Raw genomic sequence first — 20,261 nt, 5'->3', positions numbered from 1 at the left:
AGACGGTAACCGAACGAAGACAACGTGTAATGCTGTCCCTGTGATACGACCGCGATGACTCATCCGGTGGCAGGTCACCCCAGCGCTAACAACCAATAGTTCGTGTCGGGCTCGTATTTCCCGTCATTCTCGTTTCAATTACTAGGAAGGGTGTGGCATCGATCAAGGCGCGGTTCACCGTCGTTTTTCGATCTGCGCCTTCACTGTCACAAAGTGGCACCGTGATTGACAGAGGTGCCTCCGACGTCCTCCTCGGTACAGAGGTGGTCGACAAAGTACTTTCTTCTCAAGTCCCTCCACTCTTGTTGGAGAATCTCACTATTCGTACGCGAGTTATATACCGACGCCTCGCTGGAATCATCCGTGAACTGATCACTAGCTCATCCTGCAGACCAACAGAAACAAGATCGACAGCAAAAATTGTTGCTTTCCATGAGAATTGGTCTGCTGCCACCAGTCGCGGACACGGTGGGTAACTTACACAGTAATGGCGATTCCCTCGTTTAGTCCATTTCAGATTTCTCTCGCCCAAACCGCGCAGAATGGATGGCTGAGTTGCTCAGGGCGCGTGTTCCGCTTACACGCACTGAATCTGTGTTCCAGCAGGATTTCTTGAAAATAAGCCGACCGCCAAAAAAGCTTGGGTGTTGCTACCCGTGCTGCTGTTCGACTGGCGTGCACGTTTTCTCTCACATCCGCTAGCTTCGCCACGAGCTGTCGCCCTCCAAAGAATTTTATCAAACCTGCAAAACAGCTTCAAGGTTTAACAGAAGCTTCCTCATGGTCCTTTTTTTTGACCTTGGTCTTGGGTTTGCTTCCCTCGTTACCAGGGGGTTTTCTGTGCGTGTTCGTGTCCTTGGCTTGATAGGACCGGCAGCGTCAGCATTCACCACACGGAAAAACGGATTGATTTCCCTACGCGACTGAGTAGCCTTGCTTCCGAGGAGGCTGTATAAGACTGAGAACCACAGCTCCTTTCTCGCATTTCAGTATGCCTTCTCACCTTACCTGACGACAGAGAACGTGTTCTTGTCTGTCTTTAGGTAGGTTTGTGGTCCCGCAGGCGGCGCCAATAGTCTTTTCGGGCGAAACAGCCCTTCCATAGTGCTTCGCTGAGCTTCAGGGACTTCGCTTCAGTGTTTTTTCTCCTTGACATGCCCAGTATGTGGCGGCTGTTCGCAGTACTTCAGCGTGCTGCCGTGTTTTGAAGAGTTTCGATCGCGTCCTGTTTAGCAGCCGAGGCTCTGGGGCGCGCACCTTTTTTTGGTTACAGGCACAGGTCTTTTCTTTTTTTCGTCTGGTGACATTTTGTATTGCCTGTGCGAAGTATCGCGTGCACACGAAGGCAACACTTTTTCTGGCGTGCGCGCTCCGGTCTGCGTCGGGGTGCCATCGGGCAGTCGTAGTCTGGCGTTCATCCGAGACTTCCGTGTTTTATTCCCAAACCCCGTCGAGGACCGTTCTGCATTCTCTCCTCTGCAACTCCTCGAAATGGCGACCAAGGAGGAGCAACCGAACCCTCCGCCCGCAGTGCAAGGCCACCCAGCGTATCCACCGGCATACGGCCAGCCCGTGTACTACCAGCAGCCTCCTGCCGGCTACCCAGTGGGAGGCTATGCCAGTCCGCCACCGGGACAGTATGGCTACCCTCAATCTCAAGCTTATGGATATTACGGCCAACCCGCGGTCAACAGTCCTGCCTCAGCTCCTTATGGAGGAGTGGAGGCTGGCGGCTATCCGGCTCCGCCTCCAGCTGCCTACGCGTACCAGCAGCAGGAGGCTCCGATGACCTATGGAAAGACGTCTTCGATCCGTGAGTGGCCTGTATAAACTAGTGGAACAAGGATGATGCCCAGTGTGGGTACGAATGCGCGTGCACCGCGCTGTATCGCATGTGCATTCCCACTCACGGCCTGAGTCTCTGTGCGTGGCATTCCCCGCCTCTCCTCAGCGAGGAGCGGAGATCGAAAGATAATGTTCGGGTGTGAGGGGTTCCAGCTGGTTTCGTGAGCCGAGTCGGAAAGCATACGAGGAATAGACGGATCATGTCATTCGGGAGTTTTTACTCGAGCGCCAGACAGCAGAGGTGTACAGAGAATAGCTCTACACTTTTAATTCGCTCGGGGCTACAGCTGCTGGACCTCTCTACGTTTCCCGATGTCACGTATTTATTACTTGTGCTGGTCTGCTGCGTACAATGATGCATGACGTGAACGTTCCATGTATTCGAAATGAGGGGTTCGTTTTCGGAGCGTCGTTTTTTTTTCTTTTCAGAGAGCACAGCACCTCCAGGAGCGCGTCCAGGGGCTGTCGATCTTGAGACAGCGTCTCAAGTGTCGGATCTGATAACCCCGGATGTGGACAGGTCGATCCGGCATGCATTTGTCAGAAAGGTCTATGTCATTCTGTCAGTCCAAGTCCTTGTAAGCTAAACAATTTACGACGTTTCGCAGCTTCCGATAGAAGGCCGACTCTAGATAGCGACGAACAGGCGACTAGTTCTCGCTTGTGTGTTTAGGGGCACGGCAGTTCGATGTCGTGTTCGTTCCAGCCAGCGATAACCAGGGGGTAGTATCATAATAATAAAAACATATCCATGGGTTCTCTTCGTCTGCGATTTGCTGTTCTGCTTTTGCGTTTTAGTTCACCTTCGGGTTGGCGACTGCCTTCTCCCTCGTCACTCCGATGCGAACGTGGCTCCAGGCGAACGCTTGGCTGCCCCTTGCGCTGACGCTTATTGGTTTTGTTTTGATGATAGGTAAGCAGACGACGGGTGTTTGGCTCGTCTGGAGTGGAGGTCTCCTCACGGGCGATTAGTGCTCTCAGCTGTCGGCTAGCGAGCCCTACCATCTTCTTTGTGCTTTCTCGCATGTCGAAATCCGCAGGATTCGTCATAAATGCATTCAAAGAATCCGGTTTTTTTTTTGCGTAGCCCCAGCAGCAAGCAGGCTTGACAGCTTTTGTTTACTTCTACTCAGCATCTGAACTCCACCTGTGGCGTGCTTGAGGTATGAGCTCGTGGAACTGATGAGCGACGCATCCTCAGAGTAGTCACCCGAAGATGTCTCGTTCCTCATTCCTGCGGAAAAGAGAGGCACGTGCGTATGCTGTCACGCAAGTGCACTTGTTGCCGTTTTCTCAGGAGCAAATATTTCATATTCTTTTGGTATCGTGATTCTGCTTCGTATGTGAGTATGCACTTCAGAATGTTTGCTCGACGCATTTGGGTTTGACGTGTGCGTTTGCAGTCGTGACGTGCTTCCCGGAGATGGGGCGGCGGGTGCCGCAGAACTTCATCCTGCTCTCCCTCATCACGGGCTGCTTCTCCATGCTCATCGCCTTTGGAGGGGCGGCGACGGAAAGTGACGCTTTTTTCCTTGCAGTGGGCATCACCTTCGTGGTGGTTGTTGCCCTTACGCTGTTTGCGTGCCAAACAAAGATCGATTTTACAGGTCAGTCCCCCTTTTCTGAGTTGCCCTCTCTCGCGGATAGTACACGAGCCAGCGAAGCGTGCAGTTTGCAAGTTCCATGCCTCTTCTGACCGGAGGCTGTGTACGTGAGTCTCCAAGCCTACGCGTTGCTGCCCCGCCGAGCGCGGAGGCGGCGTGAGAGGAAGTGGGCCGGTGGCGTGATCATACACTAAGCTTCCACTGGGTGTTCTAGTAACGGCTTGCGAACTGTTCCATAGCCACCCCGTCGTTTTGAAACCTGGTGGCGATGTCTGTCACGTTACGTGGCGGGGTGCGTTTTCTAGACTTGGCGGCGGACTCTTGCCAACGCGTAATGTGTGACGGTCAGTTGTTGATGCTTTACACGCATAAACGTTTTCTGCCAGAGTGACGAGATCGTGCTGTGGAGCACGGCGCAATTGCGACTACACCGGATAAAATCGTGCGGAAAGTATTAATATATGTCGACTGCTTTTAGGATCGCCAGAAAAGTGGTGTTTGGGGAGTCGCGCCAGTCTGCAGATCTGTTTTTATTGTTTGGCGTCATTTTGTTTACAGGCTGCGGACCGTACATCATGGTCGCCGTGATTTGCTTGATGATGTTTGGTATTTTCTCCATTTTTTGGCACTCGCGTGTCATGAACCTCGTTTACTCGTCGCTCGCCGCCCTCCTTTTCAGCTTCCTTCTCGTCTACGACACGCAGGTAAGGCGCCCTTTTCGGCACGACAGCTTCCGCCGGGGTTTTCTGTTGTTTCACAAGCATGTGGAATGCATATCATACTCAGGAATGAAGTGCGGAATTCATAAAATATACCACATTCGTTAGAGACTACTGTAGGCGGGAACGCGCACTGCCGTCGTGTATGCGGGACACGTGTGACTGGCGCGAGTCCAGAGGTCTGTGTGCGGCGCACGCAGCTCCGGGCTTACGGCGGCGGTACGTTTTTTGTCGAGACTGTGGCGGATGTGTGTTCACTTGCCGGGGTTTCGTGAGATGGCGCGCCAACATCGAGGATCGGGTCGTCTGCGCCTGTGACGTTCCTTGTTAAACACAACGGTTGGTTGTCGAAAGGCCCGGTAGTGTACTGCACGCGATCCTGTTTGTGTCTGCGTGCAGCAAGTCGTTGGTGGAAAGCACCGCAAATTTCAGTACTCCATCGACGACTACATATTCGCAGCTCTCACGCTGTACATGGACATCATCACCCTGTTCATGAACATTTTGAGCCTGGTTTCAAACTCATGATGCGTTTTCGGCGCGCTAGCATTTTTTCTCTGTAAAATGCTTCAAAAGAAGCCAAAGGGGCTCGAATAGAGTCAGTAAGGGATTGCATGTGATGGGGTGGTGTATACTTCGGAGCTGAATTGCGCGCACGGCCTTTAAGAGCTGTGAAGTCTGCATCAGTTTGAATCCTGTAACAACAGATGAAGGAAAAAGTCTGTCCGACATTGCCGCATTTCATTACGTGGTGTGTTGTGTAGACACCTATCCATACCACCTTTTTGGGGTCTGGCGGTAGTCAATTTTTCCCGGATTTGGCATGGATGTTGGACCTACCCATAGACAGGAGAGTTGCGCCGGACATCGAACTAGGATCGTCTTTCAACTCCAGCCCCGCCGTGTCGCACGTTGAGCAGTAGTACCGTTATCCTTGTCATCGTGAGAGTATGTCAGGGGTGCGCGGGTGTATTGGTATGCAGTCTGGCGACACGCCATGGCTTGCACGGTATAATCTCCCCTCACACGGATCTCTCGTCATTTTGACCGTTGCCTGATCAGTTTCGCGGTCTGTGGGGGGAGCGGTGTAGTCTTCTCAGCTGTTAGTCGGATACTCCGCTAACCTATGAGTGACGGGTGCGAAAAATACGGAGAAGCGAGCGAGCGCAAATGCTGTGTGAATAGCAAGATCTATGCTGTGTCCCGTCATGGAAAGTCGTCGCAAATTTTCAGATTTACGGGGAGACAGAGACCTCTCACAGTGCGGCAGACTCCGTTACGGGTCCGCCGCCGCTGGGCCTGCTGTCCAATTTCGACGGTCGGGTGTGACGAGTTAAAGATGGTCGTCTGGGCTCATTGATGCCTAAGTGCCACAGGGGACCGCAGATCGCACGGTGTGCTATTCCTTGCTGGACATAATGCGCTCTATTTGCGGTCGTATGCCACTTACAGCCTGATTTAGCCGTGCGGATTTCTCCGGTGTCGTGAGTGAGACCCGCTGGCTACGAGCCTCATCTTATGGGGCGACGGAAGGCCGCCCGTCAAGGGCACACGATGCCTGTGCCGCATCTACGGAAAACATCTTCCCGCCTGCGGCGCTTTCTGAAAGCGCCGCCCACACCAAACAAGAGGGCGAGAGCTGGAACGAAGGAGGAGACAGCGGGAGCGTGCACGATTGACAGATGTCATCGGACGCCACCCACCTGATTCTCTGCAATAGTCAGCCCCGTCAGGGGGTGCCACTCGTTTGTGTGGTGCCAGAGTATTAGATGCAAGCGGTGGCAACCGCTTAAGGGAATCGCGCGTGAAATCGCCATAGTCTTTTATCAGAGGCATTTTTGTTTATCAGGAGGTGACGAATAAACCCACGTTCCTCGGGATACAGTGATGAGTACGAGGAGTGCGGTTGTGCCACCGGTGGGTGGCCCGTAATTGGACGTCACACCTGCTTTCGGACCTCCTAGGGTGTACGGGTAGCGACGTCCTATCGCCAGAAAACGCCAGAATGGTGAACTAGAGAGGGCGTCTGCTGCTGCGGATCCAGTGTCGGCGGTCTCTGCCTGCGAACCAATGCATCTTTTTTTTTTTTGCAGTGCATGGCAAATTCCCAGGAAATTAATACTCCGTACAAAGCGGTTGCAGTTTATGTATTGCTGGTGGGACACCGTCAGCGTGCCTGAGCCTGGAAGTATTACCGTCAGGCATATCGTCCGCTATTTTCCATTCGGAGTTTTTGCAAAACAGACCTGGAGTTCCTATATTTCAAAGCGGCGAGGGCTAAAGATATCCATTCAGGCGGTTCATCAGTGTTTCTACAAATAGAAGTCAGCGCAGCAGGTATCCAGTACCGTTCCTACTGCAGATGTTAACTGCATCCCTTGGAAGGGATAGGAGACATCCATCCGCTTTACGGGTAGACCTCTCGGCAATGCAGCACCAGTTTCCGCCACTCGTCATAGAATCAGTTATATCAATACGATAATGCTAGGCATCACCCCATCTCAGCAAATTTCGTGGAAACACCGCAGGTCTATGGAGGTTTCAATAGCTCTTGTTCCATAGATGAACCACACGAGTCCACGGAACGATTGTAGGCTGACGCTGGAAATGTGAGGAACACTTCGAGGCGAACCGTTATAGTTTTATTTGTGTTCTTCCAGATTACGTATAGTGGTTCATGAGGATCTTCCGATGTACGAATATACTAGCCGTGTGTCGCACTGCAACTTACGCACATGTGTCGATCTGCGGCTGTCAGGTGAAGGTACAAGGCACCTTGCTGCTTTCGAGGGTTCGTACCCATTCACTGCCCGGTGCCAACCCGTACTTCCCTGGAACTGCTAACCGTGACAACGCCATCAGGCTCTACCCGCGTTTACTCAGGCGCACCGCCTTCGCATATTCAGAAGGCGTTTCTAGTCTTCACTAAGGAAGAATAGGTGGTAAAGGCTCAACGCACGCTGGTCGTACACGCATATTGTTACCCTGCCAGGGGGGGTGCTGCTGCACCACTCAGCGTCCATGATATGCTTTCCGACGCAAATGCATTTTTCACAAGTCTCTGCTGCAGCAGCGCGGCAGAAGGTTATTAGCAGGTGAGAGACTTAATACAGCCCACCCACCTGCAGTCAGGACGGTCTCGATAGACTATACAGCCCCTTCCCCTACTGAAACATCTTCTACCGCCGCACCCGGCATATGAAATACCGAGAACTCTCCTCCCGTCTAATTTGCTGAAATGTCAGTCATTCGTCCATAAACGCGTGCATCGACCACTAAAACGCTCGCAGGCGAACCCAAGTTTCGTGGCAGTTCGACAGCACGACCCCGATGGAACGCAAACTCTTGACACAGTCGCCCCTTGACTTATCTCTACGAACCCGCAACGCGTCCGCAAGAATTTGGTTGCCGGCTCCAACGCCGAGCGAAGTGCCTGGTCATCTAACAGGTACAGCGGATGCTGGCCGCTATACCGGAGCTGCACGGACATCAGAGTGGGAAAAGCTTCCAGTAGGCGTTCCAAATGGCAACCAATCACGGGACAGCAGAAAGCCGCATTCTCGTGCTCATTTCTGTGTGGCTTATAGGCATGCCACCCGTCACGCGAAGATACGGTCTGATCAGGCCTGGGTGGCTTCCATAGTAATGTGCCCGTGGCTGTCATGTAACTGTCCTCTCCCGGCGTCTCTTCCTCGAGAAGCGACTTGTCCACGTTCCGGCGCTTCGCCATTTCTATCGGTTCACCGACTATCCCTGACGAGCCCGTGACGCCACACCTGGGCACGCCCACTACTGCACCTTCCTTTCCCGAGTTCCGCGGCGTTGGCTCCATACCCCCAAAGCCCGTCTGCTTATCGATACTGTGCAACTGCCTGTCAAATTCGATGGCATCGAATTCTGAGCTCGACAGCTCAGTCCGGAAAGGCCTCGCACGAAGTGGCCGCAGCGGTTGCTCTATAGAGACACGGAGACCGCGTCCACCGGTAGGACATTGGCTTTCGGAACGCAGCGGTGGTTCTGCCGTCTTCGTAGGTGTGAGTGGGATCGTGCTTGCATGCAGTCTTTGATCAAGAGATACCTGCGATCCTTGCGAGGCAGGCACGAGGGGGTCACAGCCTCTTCCCATTCCGGAATTCCTGCCAAACCTCTCGTCGATGACACACGTTGCGGCGAACAGAACATCTTCTGTGATAGCATCGCTAGTCGCTTGCATGTCGAGGTCGACTATGGTGAGACCCACAAACTTTAGGCATGGTCTCGAAACTGCCTCCTCCGCCACGAACCCTTCCAGAGCCTGTGGAAGCGGACGTGTACTGTAATGATGGCGGTCTTGATATCGCGAATTCCGTAGACATGCAGAAATGTTGGGGACCTCCGATGCAGTTGCATCGTCTCCGAAAATCAGCGCAAGGACGCTGACCGCCAGAAGGACCCCACCCTCATTACCAGCAGCAGGCATCGTAGTAATGACTTCCCCGCAGATACCTCCCAAATTTTTTTCCAGAAACGTAAATACTCGCGACGCTAAACGGCTGAATACACTTCTTCTGTCCCTACCCTGCTGGGAGCTCCGCCCGGATTGAACTGTCTCGGATAACGACCACCTCCGATCAATAACGTTTTCTGCATCCACCGCATTGGTCTCGGAGCTTGCCTGTGGGGCACCATACGGAGTTCTTCTCGGCACTGGGATCGCCGCAGCCTCCACGTCGTCGAAACGCAGACATCCTCCGAACATCGACGACGGCGAAGGCCATGAGGCATTCCGTGTATATTGGCTAACGCGAAAACCCACGGATGTAGTGGACGCGGGCTGAGGATTTTGATCAACTTCTTCGTCCTCACCTGAAACTGGTGATGCCAACGCGGCCCCGGAGTGCGGATGAGCGGGAAAGAGCTGTTGTAAATTTAAGACGTAAAATGGATCCTCTTCCTTCTGGCTGGAACTCCTTCTGCTGCCCCCCGTCAGCGCTTCCTCCAGTTCCACCTCTGGACATTCTAGACTGCTTCCGACGACGCCAGCATACTCGCTGCCCCCGTCACTTGGGTCTTCCCTAAACGTCTTATTCTCCTTCATGTATCGCTCTGCGTCGGCTAATAACTTCTGGGCACTGTCTCTCAGATCCTTTCCAGAGACAGTTATCGAGAGACAGAGGAGACCTGGACGACCCGAGATTAACTTCGCACAAGCAGGCCCACAGTCTGTTGCAGCCTCGGTGCTTCCAGGTCGGACGGGGCTCGAACGCGAGGCAGGTGCAGGTGAAACCTCCGCAAGCAGCTCTTCGTTCAGAGCAAGAAGAAAAAGCACATCCTCCAGCCCCCTAAAACAGTACGATACCGGTTCCAGTGCTCGGAACAGGCGGAGATAAGAGCCTTGACGAGGCACACCGTGACGCTTGAGAGCATTCCGGTTCTTCTCACGCAGCTCCTCAAATTCACGTTGGTGTGTAGAACCCAGCTGGTGGCCATTCAAATCTACAGTAACCACGTGAGTCCGTGGAACAACAATTCTGTCAATCTCTAGATGAACATCCGGAAGGTAATTGTCGAGAACCAGCTCTTGTAGAGCTGGAAATGAGACAAATGACAAAGGCAGGTCGCACGTCGTCGACGATGTATACCGAACGCGAAGACTGCATATGTTCGGCGCGAGATGCTCTATGATCTCATGAAGCAACGCCCTATACTGAGCACGGCCAACAAGGAAACCATCTCCTGTTTCTCCTTCTTCCCACTCTGCTTCCAGGTGCGACCTGTCCTCTCCATCTCCATTTTGAAGAGAACCATCGGGGTTGCGTCTTTCTCCGCTGTCCGTCTCTACGCTCTCGCGGGACATGTCCATCTCTGCCCTTAGTGAGCGATCCCGTGCAGACTCGTCCACACTCTCTGAAATAGAGAGTATCGCCCCGTCTGCACCGACCGCCTCATCGCCGTTGTCAGAACTGCCTCCCAGGTCGCCACAGCGCCGCAGGAACGACTCGCCGGAAGGCGTGTCTCCATCGCGTCGCTCGCAGGGGGTTTGGCCACTTGGAAACGAATGATCAGAAAAAGGAAGAACGGTGCCCAAAAGCGGATGCTGGTGGAGGACAAGGGACGATGCTGTTACTGTGCACTGAGGAAGTGCTGAAAGAATTCCAGCAAATCTAGCCACATCGTGAACAGACCACCCTAAATGCAGGGGCTCTCGGAGTGTGACCTCTCTGAGGTTGGGAAGAAGAGTGTGCACTCTTGCCTCTGCCGGAAGCAGACCACTATCACTGGGAATGCCGGTACTGTCGTCGGGATACGTACTCGCTCGCTGCCTACCCAGGCCTTCCGCCCCAAAGGGCTGTATGACAGTGTTAGCCGTCAGTATACCCAAATCAACTAGTTCTGTGAGTTGTCGAACATCCAAGGTGACCTTGCGCAGCCGGGTGCTCAGAAGGACAAGCGAAGGGACAAGCCGGACAGAGAAAAGATCGAGAGCAGGAGGCAGGCGGATATCTAACACTTTCAGACTGTGCATCGTCATCACACTGCGTAATAATATCTCACGGTTCGCTTCCAGCCGCCATGAAGGTCCGGCAGAACCAGCACCCTCCAAATTGCTCCTCGTATGCGCCGCACTCCCGGCGGTCCCGACCGCCCGTTCGATGTGCATGCCTTCGGGCCTTCGCCACCCAAAAAGTCTCTGTAGTACTCCGTGTAGACCCAGACCCTTGAGAAACGCCGCTGAAGACGCGCATGCACGTCCAGGCGTCACCCTGGTCGATTCTCGCTCCCCATCCCTGCTGACGCTGAAAAGAGGGCATGGTAGAGTACGTGGAAGGTTCCCGTGCAAAGAAAAACTTTCGAGGGAATGAGGCAGAAACGTCTGCATGGCGTCGAGCGTCACCAGGCAGGAAGCTGCGGATCCAACAATCGAGAACTCTCGGAGCTCAAAAAGGTACACACCGGCACCTGACGAGTAGGGACCAAAAGAAAAGCCAGTGAGACCGTCGCTAAGCCCGCCAGTCTCGAGACCACGGACACTCGTATCCCAAGAAACTGTTTCTGCTTCGCGATCAGCTTTTGAAGATGATTCATCCTGACCACGCTCGCGGTCCGGTGCGGGAGGAAGACGGTGACTTCGAGTACCCATCGTCCCGCGCAAGCCCCCAGGAGCGTTGGTAACACCATCGTGAGAAGACGATGGAGAAGAGACACAGGGAGAGCGTGTGCTCCCGCATGTTCGTTGAGGTTTCAACAGCAGCTCTGCAGCGTACGGAAGGCTGACGACGGAAAGACGTTGCAACGAATTCTGATTGTTCTGGAGCAACATCAAGAGATCTCTCCAGCACGTCGGGCATGATTCAGAGGCCGGATCAGCGAAGGGACAGAAGAAAATCTTCAAATCTATCAGGCGTGTGAATTGGGAAAGATATGCAGCCCGAACTGCCGGTTTCGCGCCTAGCCAGCTTACGCCCACAACAAGGCTTCTGTAGGAAGCGAACACGCACGCTGTCGCGCCTCGGCCGACACCCTTGATGACGCGGCCCCCCTGCGTCTCGTCTCCGTGTCCGTTTCCCTTTCGAGTGTCATGTCTGCGACAGTGAGTGGTCCTTCCCCCCTTGGACAGTTGACTTCCGAGAGAATGAGCTGTCTTCAAAAACGAGACTGGTGTCGCCGTTCCCGTCTTCGCAGAGGCCAGAGCCGCCCCATTACATGGAGCTGGCACGCCCGCTCGCGCCGCATCGCGACTTGAGGCTGCAAAGATTGAATCGTCGCAACTCGGCAAAGAACTTGTATGACTTTCCCCTGCGCTTACTAGAGTCTCCTCACACTCGCTCTCGCTCGCCACTTCGTCAGGCGGGAACCCTGAAGAAGGAGTTGTCTCCAGCTGCATGCCCTCTCCCTCGGCGCGGGAAAATGATGTATCCTGGTACAGGAGGACCTTGTCAAGCCCAACCGCTCTACGGACATCTCTGCTAATAACTTGATATTTGAGATTCTCCTCGACGGAAAGAAAAGAGAAGCACAGTCTGACACATACGTCGGGCAGGTCGGAAAAGCGGAAGATGTTTCTCGATGTACAGCCAGATCGGCAACGTGGCCCTTGAGCAGCAACCTCAAGAACATTCAAGTGACCATCGTGTACTCGAGTCTGTCCCTGAGACGCCGAATGGGGCTCAGCTTCCAAGCAACAGCGCGTCCCTGTGTCCGCAAAATGGGACGTGACGCTTGCTTTGAAAGGATCACACGATGTAATCTTGCCGTCTGGCTGACCTGCTTCAACAAGCGTTCCTGTTGGAAATAGAGCATACCTATCCTCTCGCTTTTCATCGTTGCAGCCGCTGCTAGCGGGCTCCATCGGGGAGGGATTCCCTGCCTTTGCCGCCACGCTTTCCGCACGCAGCGAGGACGATGAAGCGCTGAGGGGCGTGGACGAAGGATTCGCACTCGACCCTGTTCTGTTCAAAATATCCTCGACACGATACACGTGGAGAGGAGAAAATGAAGCATTCTCCTCATCAGGAGGAACGGAGGTGAACTGCTGTTGATCTGCGTACGGAATCGACGCGAGTACGACCAGCGAGTCACCGCCATTGGCTGGAAGGGACGCTGCAAAGACCGCGGGTTCAACATGTGAAGCAGCCTCATTGGTACTTAGAGAGGAAGTGGTCAAGCCCGGCTGTTTAGATGCCAGGAGTTTCCTGAAAAGTCGCATCCTCGCAGCTCGGGGTCCCACAACGCGACACGGCCACAGTGTGCCGGCACAAGCTGCCTCAGAAAATCCTCAAACCGGCATGCCCAGCTCCAAGCATGAAACTTCTTCACAGACTCAAGAAAGAACTCGCACTGCTTTCGAGAAAAGAAATAGAAAAGGGTGTTTGACGACGCAAGCGATAATTCGCCACGTACGAGCGGCGCCGGCCTGCGTCACCAGCAACGGAGGATGCACCCACCACAGCCTACGGATCCCAGCTCGTACAGCGCGAAACAAAGCAATATGATGGGACATACACATTGACACACATGACTGACCAAATCGTGTTAGTGGCAGTTCCAAATGAGAGACACCTCTGCGCCCTCATGACAGGGAGTTGCCCATCTGCCCAGCCGTTGCTGGCAGGCAGGGATCTGTCGAGAAGGGAAAAGGCCTGCAACGCTGAACTTCAGACCCACACGTGTGTAAAGTTGTAGACACTGAACGTTAGAGACCGTGGTTTCAGAATCAGAGAACGCCAGTGACGCAACGGGAGGAGTGGTGAACAAACCAGTAGTCGACCCTTCCTCCGTCATCAAGATCGAGCGCCGTCACCTATCCGACCTCTCGCGAAGCAGAGACGACGCAGTCACCTAGCCGCAGCCAGGCCAGGCAGTCTCTGTCGAGGCAGCGCTCCGCGTCTTCTGGTGCTCTGCCGCTTGCAAGGAGCGGCTGCCAGTTTTGTCGCAGGAAAATAGGCGGCAGTGCGTCCTCTATGATCAGTTGCATAAATTACCGCCTTTCATGCAGCTTTCCTAACACAGCTAGGACTGATGCACACGGGTTAAACTGCATCACCTTCTTTTCTAGTTTGCGTTTACGGCGCCGCTTGCTGAGACAGCTCTAGTGCAATGGTCACTTGTACTGGCAGGAAGTGTGTACGGGGGTGGCTTGGTTCGTTGAAGCCGCGTGAGGCAGGCTTTCAGTTGCTGTCTGCCAATTGATCGATGCGGTCATTTGGTGCTGCATGCTAAGCTAGTAACATACCTCTCTCCGTGAAACCGAGCACCCCTCTCGCGTCCACATGCACACCGCATGAACCGGACGGTAGACTGTCAAAATGGAGTACCGTACTCCTTCGTTCTGACGAGAGGATCAGGACGCACAACTGCCCGAAAAGTCCTGATCCTCAGTTCTCTCAAGCAAGGGAACGAATGCGCGCGAAATCCACGACGAACCCACATTCCACGTGTTTGTAAAACGACACACCACCACTGCCACGCACCGGGAATCAACAGACGGAAATAGCCCGCCATCTGTGTGTCCCGCTCTGGAACCAGCGTCATGCATCCTACATTTGAATGTCGTTTTCAAATTCCCGTACTCCCATCTAGGACTGTCTTTGAAGAGGTGGCTCGGTGTAGTGCTGTTGCCTAGACCCAACTATCAAACCACTCGCGGAGGGCCAACACCGGGCTGAGAGCACTGACTGCAATTGCAACGACGGAATCCTACACTGACCGGCAAAAATCTCTTCTTCCAGAGAAATAAGACACAGGGAATGATACGGAGAAGGTCTGACTTCAGCGTCAATACGATGCAAGACAACAGCTGTGCCCAAAGTCAGAGGTCTGCCAGTTTCCCTCGTGGAGACGAACTTGATAAGGAAAAAGCAGATCAGACGCCACTCGAGTAGCAACATTGCCTGATGTCCAACCTACACGGACGCCTACCTCTTCTCGCTACTCGAGAAGACGACCACCAGTGCCGAACGCCTAAAAACCGTAGAAGCCAGCACACATGAGGCATGTCTCAACAGTCATAGCGTGTCTGACAGCTGTAAGTCTCCCCATATGCAAAGTTTCACGAATTAGGCCTCCATTACAGCCAAAAGGTTGTGTGGAACGCACACGCTGCTCGGTGCTTGAGTCAGAGTAACACAAGCTCTCCATTTCAGCACCGGGAGCGAACACAAGTCCTCATCGCTAAGCCAGCAGGATGTGGCAAGAGCATACAGCGGTTTTTTTGAAAGCGGCACGCGCGGTCGTCAGCACTCAAAGGTGTTTCGGCGTACTCTGGGGGAGTATCACCATGATGTAATAAATCGGGAAGCCCAGCTTCTTTGTGTGGGGAAGAGGACTGTCTCATCCTTGATGGAGATTCCACTTACGTCCAGGTCTCGCCAAGTGTCAGTACTCATCCTCATCGCGCGTTCAGGGCGAATGCATGCTGCCGAAGGCCCCTTGCACAGCACTGCGTGGCGCGGAGCCTCACCTGCAGCACGACATACTGTTGATGCAAGAAATTGCATGTAAATGCGCATGCGCAGGAAACACCATTTCGCCAGCTTGTGCTATACCGTCACTCCTGCGACGCTTATAGAAAATCCCAAGCTTGGGGGAGTACCCGTCGATGGTAGATTCCGTGTTGGGTCAGGCTCGTCGTCATACCGCGATGCTGTATTCACCTCACCGAAGAGCTTGAGCCGCTCGTCAGTGCTAGGGAGATGCTGCTCGCTCAACAAATGTGAGGAATTCATGAGGAGACGAAGCGGCATACGCACTTCTGTTTGATACGTGTCTACCGTTCGGGTGCACTGCGCCAACAGTTTAATGTGTCGTCGGGTGACATCCGCGCATATGAACAACAGCTGCCGAGACACGCGTCGTGGAAGTCCCGAATAATCATTCGCAGCGCCACTTTTGCACACAAGAGCCATTTCGCATCGCATGCCTGAAGTGCGGCAGAATCGCTGGCAGCAGGTGCTCTTAACTTACATACAGCTCACTTCCAGTCTCCAAGGTTGTTGTTTCTGCTCGAACGCGCCGAAGGTCTCGAACGCTGTCACTATCTGTGGTGTTACAATGTCACTGTGTCGCGCGTGGGCAACCGTACATGACGGGAGAAGAACTCGCCTACAATTTGTTAACCTGGCGCAGACCTAGCGTTTGCCTGGGTGTATTGGGACGATGAAAGGTTAAGAGAGGTTGTTGCCGGCAGACGACACGGGGTCCTCAGTTGCACTTCACCACCAAACGTGGAAGATCGAAGTACAGCAACGACTCTTCTGCGTAGGCCTCCCATCACAGGCACGGCAAAATTCGTCCGTACACTATAATCATATACTATAATAATATAACACAGACCGCCAACTTAGAAGATTCCTACTAAAAAATCTCTTCGAAACTTAAATCTACACACACTATGAGGCATATGCTAGCTTGAGGCTTCGACGCCTTCTCCGGGCTTGTCATCGCGTCCCCCTAGTTGGCAAACTCTGCCACCTGGTGTGCGCTACTCTGTCCCAAAGATGGAAAGAGCAAGGAACAGAGGTAACTACTTCAGGCATTTCTTGCGAGCAGATCACTCGTCGCATCCGCTGCGGCGATTTCTTGTCTCACTACAAGTGCTGCTGTCTTCGGTCCTTTTCTAAAATTGTGTGTCAACCGTCTCGGGTAGTTGTGTAAAAAGACCGCTCAGCAACCAATATCGGAGCTGCAGCAGACACGGCTATCGACCGGGGCAAGTGGGGCTGTGGCGTGCACAGACGTGCAAGACGAGCGACTCTCCCGTCTCAGACGTGAGTCGTGTTCCATCGGTACTGCGTGATGCTAGCCGGGTCTGAGCGCGAGCGACACAGAATCATGATTCAGCGTCTGTGCCATTGTCAGCCCATATAACACATCTTAGCAAAGGCCACTTATGACTCCGGGTCTCTCGAGCCAATCCCGAATTTGGCTAGGTATTTCATGAGGATGCATGCAGAATCGATGAATGCGTTACGCGGGCAGTGGCATGCATCTTTCAGAGGAGGCAGACATCGCGACAGAACACATTTGAGTAAAAGTTCGAATTGGAACGTGAAACGTCTGCACTGCCGCAGCAAAAACTCTTCCGTTGTACAGACTACGCCTTCTAAGGAAGTGACAAACGAATCTAACGCGTGGCCTGTCATGAATAATTGCTGAGCTACCGTCGACTGTAGTCAACTTCGACAACAGTTATGCATGTAGACCGCGCCACGTTTCAGAGTCATGCAGAGGTTCTTTTCTTGATGGCGAGCATTCACGCCTTCTTCGATCCCCTCGCTCCCAGTATGCATGGGATCTTTCCTGCATTCTCGCCTGTATATAAAGACGTAGAAAAGCGCGTGTGCTTTATCTTTCACCAGACTTGTTGCATGCAGGTTGTACGGCTATCTCCTGCCCTTATAGCCCATTCACTTCAGTCTGGGCAGCGGTTCTCGTCCCATCTGTTGTCCTGTCCTTTGTATCCTTTGCGCTGTTGCATAGGATGGATGATAGCGTTCACACCAGAGTGCGATGGATGCATGTCTTCGTCCCGCCTTCGCCTCGAGCCCCCGGGTGCTCAGGTGTCCCACGTCAACCTTTGCCGGTGATTTCGCTGCACTCCCTGCCATGCCCTTAACTCGCGTTGCACCCCTGGATACTCTTCTACGTTTTTTTGGATTTCCCGTCAAGGGCCGGACTCGTTCCTTTCAGCGCACATCCTCAACTGCGGCGCAGCAGGCCCTCGCAAGGCCCGAGCGGCTTCACTTCCATGATTCCCGTCTAAACAGTTCAGGAACCCGACCAAAAGAAACGTGGCAGCTTTTATATCGTCGTCCGCTTCGCCCTCTGGATGCTATTTGTCGCTGTGCTCTCCTGTCTCGCCTATTTTCTTCTGTGACGCCCTCGCGTGGCCCCGCCGGCAGCGGGGCGGGCCCTCGAGCATCTGTAGGTGAAGTATCACGTGATAAACGGCTTAATGAAGAAGCCAAGCTTCGAGCTTTCGCTCCTTTGGCGTCCTCTGACGGGGCCGGATCCGAGGCTCCTAGGAGAACTCTGTCAGATGTCACGGCATCTCCAAGCGCCGCGGAGCACGAACGTCGCCTGCGTAGGCGCATTCAAGCAAGCGGTCGAAGGCCAAGCGAGATACGTCGTCTACAGGATGTGCTTGTGACACATTTGCTGTCTGTCGCTGGGAATCCTTCGTATAGGTCAGTGATGCTGCCCTCCTCTTGCCAGTTTTTGCAGTACCGCGCATATAAGGAACACGCTTGTGGCGGTGTTGGCTTTCGTGTCCAAAGGCATCTTTTTTTTATTGAAAGTCCAACGAGATATGGGTCAGAACTATCCCCAGCTCGGCTGTTTGCGTGTTCGCCAGGTTGTCGAGACAGAGCGTCATCGTCAGCGGCGTATCCTTGATAAACGAGCTGCGGAAGTCATTCCACTGCAAACGACTCATCGTCAGCAGGCATTCGAAGCGCCCTAAACCAGAAGAGTGTGCAGATGCTGCTGAAAAAAGCGATCTTCTCAAGGCAGGAGCGTCTGGAGGGCGTTGCCTAGGTCGACTGTCTAGTGATGAAAATACTGTGCAGATAACGGCTAACTGCTCAGCAGAGACCCATTTTGCGAGCGATCGGATTGTTCGCAAAGTAAGTAAGGAGTCTGTGTCAAACCCCGTGCAGCGTCACGTCAACGAGATTGACGCGAGCACGTGATAGTGGGATTTGTCTGCTGTGCTATTTGCGTTCAGCTTTCCGGTCTGCATTCGTACGACGGTGGCTGTGTTGCGGAAATGCGGTACCCTCCGCCCGCAGCGACTTTCGGTGATGTCAAACTGCTGCTGTGTCTCGGCCGTCCTCCTAGCTCTTTTTACGAGAACAGTGTGGCTGGAGGGGCGGCCAAGGGCCCCGAGGAGGAATGTGGCAACGACCAGCAATCCGCACTGGGCACAGTCGGCACAATTCTTCGATCTGCAGCCGCATTGCAGTGGCAAGGCGTCTGGCTTTTACCTCATTGCCCGGACATTTTCAGCCCTCTCGGCATTCGAGCTTCGCAGGTGAGGCCACGCATGTGGTTGAAAACGATTTTCATTGGAGGTGCGTGCCCGGGAGAACATTTGTCACAGGTCAGGTGCTTCGAACTAGTGGGGACGTTCTAGAAGCGTATCATGCGTAGTGGAGCGGATGCATCTCAAACAGGCGAGTCTCAGCATATTCGTGCACGGTCTGTGGGACTATATAGCAGCGGATCCCAGTCAGCTTTCTATTGGGGTCGACCTCTGTTTTGTGCGCGCAGGGGGCTCTGTTCTGGCTGCCATACCGAAAGGGAACGTGGGACGAGTTTCTCAACTTCGCAGCCGAACAGCAGTTACTCATCTGTGTACCTCATCGCTCTGGAATAGATGTTCACTCCGGAGAGCTACTGCGTCAAGGTTACAAGGGTATATGTCTGTTGATTGACGACACTGCCTTCCAAGCTGCTGAATGCGTTGTTCAGCAGCGTAGTAGGAATGAGATGAATGCGGTGGGGGGCCACACTGCCCCATTATTAGAGGTCAGCGACCGCCTGGAAGGCTCCGTAGGAGGTGGAAAGAAGAAACTCCCTATGCTTTCGCGTCACCACCAACTCATTTCGCTGCCACCGGTTGGACTTCGAGGTAGCGAAAACGAGCGTGCTGATGGTGTGAATTTCATGCACCCTGTTTCGTCAACTACAATTATGATGTATCAGCTGAAGCATACGCATTTTCCTGATACAGCGTCATCGGCGTTTCTATTCTGTAAAAACAGAGGATCATAGATGGCCGCGTGGTTCGTGAGCGCTGGGTTGCTTTTGGTAAGATTTCGGTGATGGCGTCGTGCCGGAGCAGTACGATTCGTGAATTCGCGATCACAAACTTTGATCCGCTGTTTACGTAGAAGGGTAGTTGGAAGTGCATGAGCCGATCTCACAGTCGTGGAACACAAATTGTTGCACACGTGGTATGGACTTGGCGCGTGGTTACGGCTGCAGTGCCACTCGTCCCAGCAGACGCATGTCTCTCGCACAGTTCGATAATCCTGCCAGAGATGTCGCGTACAGTGCTGGCAATCGGTTTTTAATGGCGTTTACGGGAGAATGAGCATGCCTTCTTACCAATGATCCCCCTCATAAGGAAAGAAACAAGATTGATGCGCCTGCCGGGTAGCATGCCGCGATGTCACGACTTAGCCAGTGGCGTAATGCATGGGTTCCTACCTGACGACGGCTACGGACACTACCTCCAGAAGCATTCCTGCTATGGCTACGTAGTAGAGCTTTGCCCATTTCCGTGGTGACCCGACTGTGGGAAGATATGCCACAAGGGCGAAAAAGATCAGGATAACCTGATACCCTATTTCGGCAATGACCAGACCCAGCCTGGGGTCGGCACCCGACGACTGGATCGTCCGTTGACCTCCAAAAACGAACAGCTGCCCAACGTACCATCTTGTAGGTGTCTCTTTCCAGAAAGCGGAGATCATTGAAGGTACACCGTCATTATAGTAAGGGGTAACCATTGCAATGAGCAGGACAACCTCAGAGAGAACGGCGAACCCGAGCATCAACACGCACTACCCGATGTGCATCAGCGACTGTGGGCTCGTCCACTTCGGAATGC

At 53.6% G+C, this 20,261-nt stretch overlaps 4 protein-coding genes across 4 annotated transcripts; 2 read left to right on the top strand and 2 right to left on the bottom strand.

Annotated features, from left to right (window-relative positions):
• Nucleotides 1-1,491: 1,491 nt before the first annotated feature.
• On the top strand, nt 1,492-4,696 carry BESB_066140 (N-methyl-D-aspartate receptor-associated protein; the record flags this gene model as incomplete). The annotated part of the gene is made up of 6 exons (XM_029365007.1): nt 1,492-1,813; nt 2,275-2,423; nt 2,644-2,758; nt 3,249-3,452; nt 4,008-4,153; nt 4,568-4,696. The coding sequence occupies 6 exons, from the start codon at nt 1,492-1,494 to the stop codon at nt 4,694-4,696; spliced, it is 1,065 nt and encodes a 354-aa protein (XP_029218590.1).
• A 2,387-nt stretch (nt 4,697-7,083) lies between these two features.
• BESB_066130 (uncharacterized protein) lies at nt 7,084-12,854 on the bottom strand (the record flags this gene model as incomplete). The annotated part of the gene is made up of 3 exons (XM_029365006.1): nt 7,084-7,093; nt 7,549-12,168; nt 12,451-12,854. 3 exons carry the CDS (start codon nt 12,852-12,854, stop codon nt 7,084-7,086), a joined length of 5,034 nt encoding a protein of 1,677 aa, XP_029218589.1.
• A 4,397-nt stretch (nt 12,855-17,251) lies between these two features.
• Nucleotides 17,252-19,420, top strand: BESB_066120 (uncharacterized protein; the record flags this gene model as incomplete). The annotated part of the gene is made up of 4 exons (XM_029365005.1): nt 17,252-17,832; nt 18,000-18,270; nt 18,372-18,677; nt 18,917-19,420. 4 exons carry the CDS (start codon nt 17,252-17,254, stop codon nt 19,418-19,420), a joined length of 1,662 nt encoding a protein of 553 aa, XP_029218588.1.
• A 434-nt stretch (nt 19,421-19,854) lies between these two features.
• On the bottom strand, nt 19,855-20,160 carry BESB_066110 (uncharacterized protein; the record flags this gene model as incomplete). The annotated part of the gene is made up of 1 exon (XM_029365004.1): nt 19,855-20,160. The coding sequence occupies one exon, from the start codon at nt 20,158-20,160 to the stop codon at nt 19,855-19,857; it is 306 nt and encodes a 101-aa protein (XP_029218587.1).
• Nucleotides 20,161-20,261: the final 101 nt, after the last annotated feature.

Source organism: Besnoitia besnoiti, chromosome VI (assembly GCF_002563875.1).
Source record: "Besnoitia besnoiti strain Bb-Ger1 chromosome VI, whole genome shotgun sequence".
Lineage (NCBI taxonomy): Eukaryota > Apicomplexa > Conoidasida > Eucoccidiorida > Sarcocystidae > Besnoitia > Besnoitia besnoiti.
The sequence above is the reverse complement of the archived record's forward strand: the minus strand, read 5'-3'. Positions and strand labels throughout refer to the sequence as shown.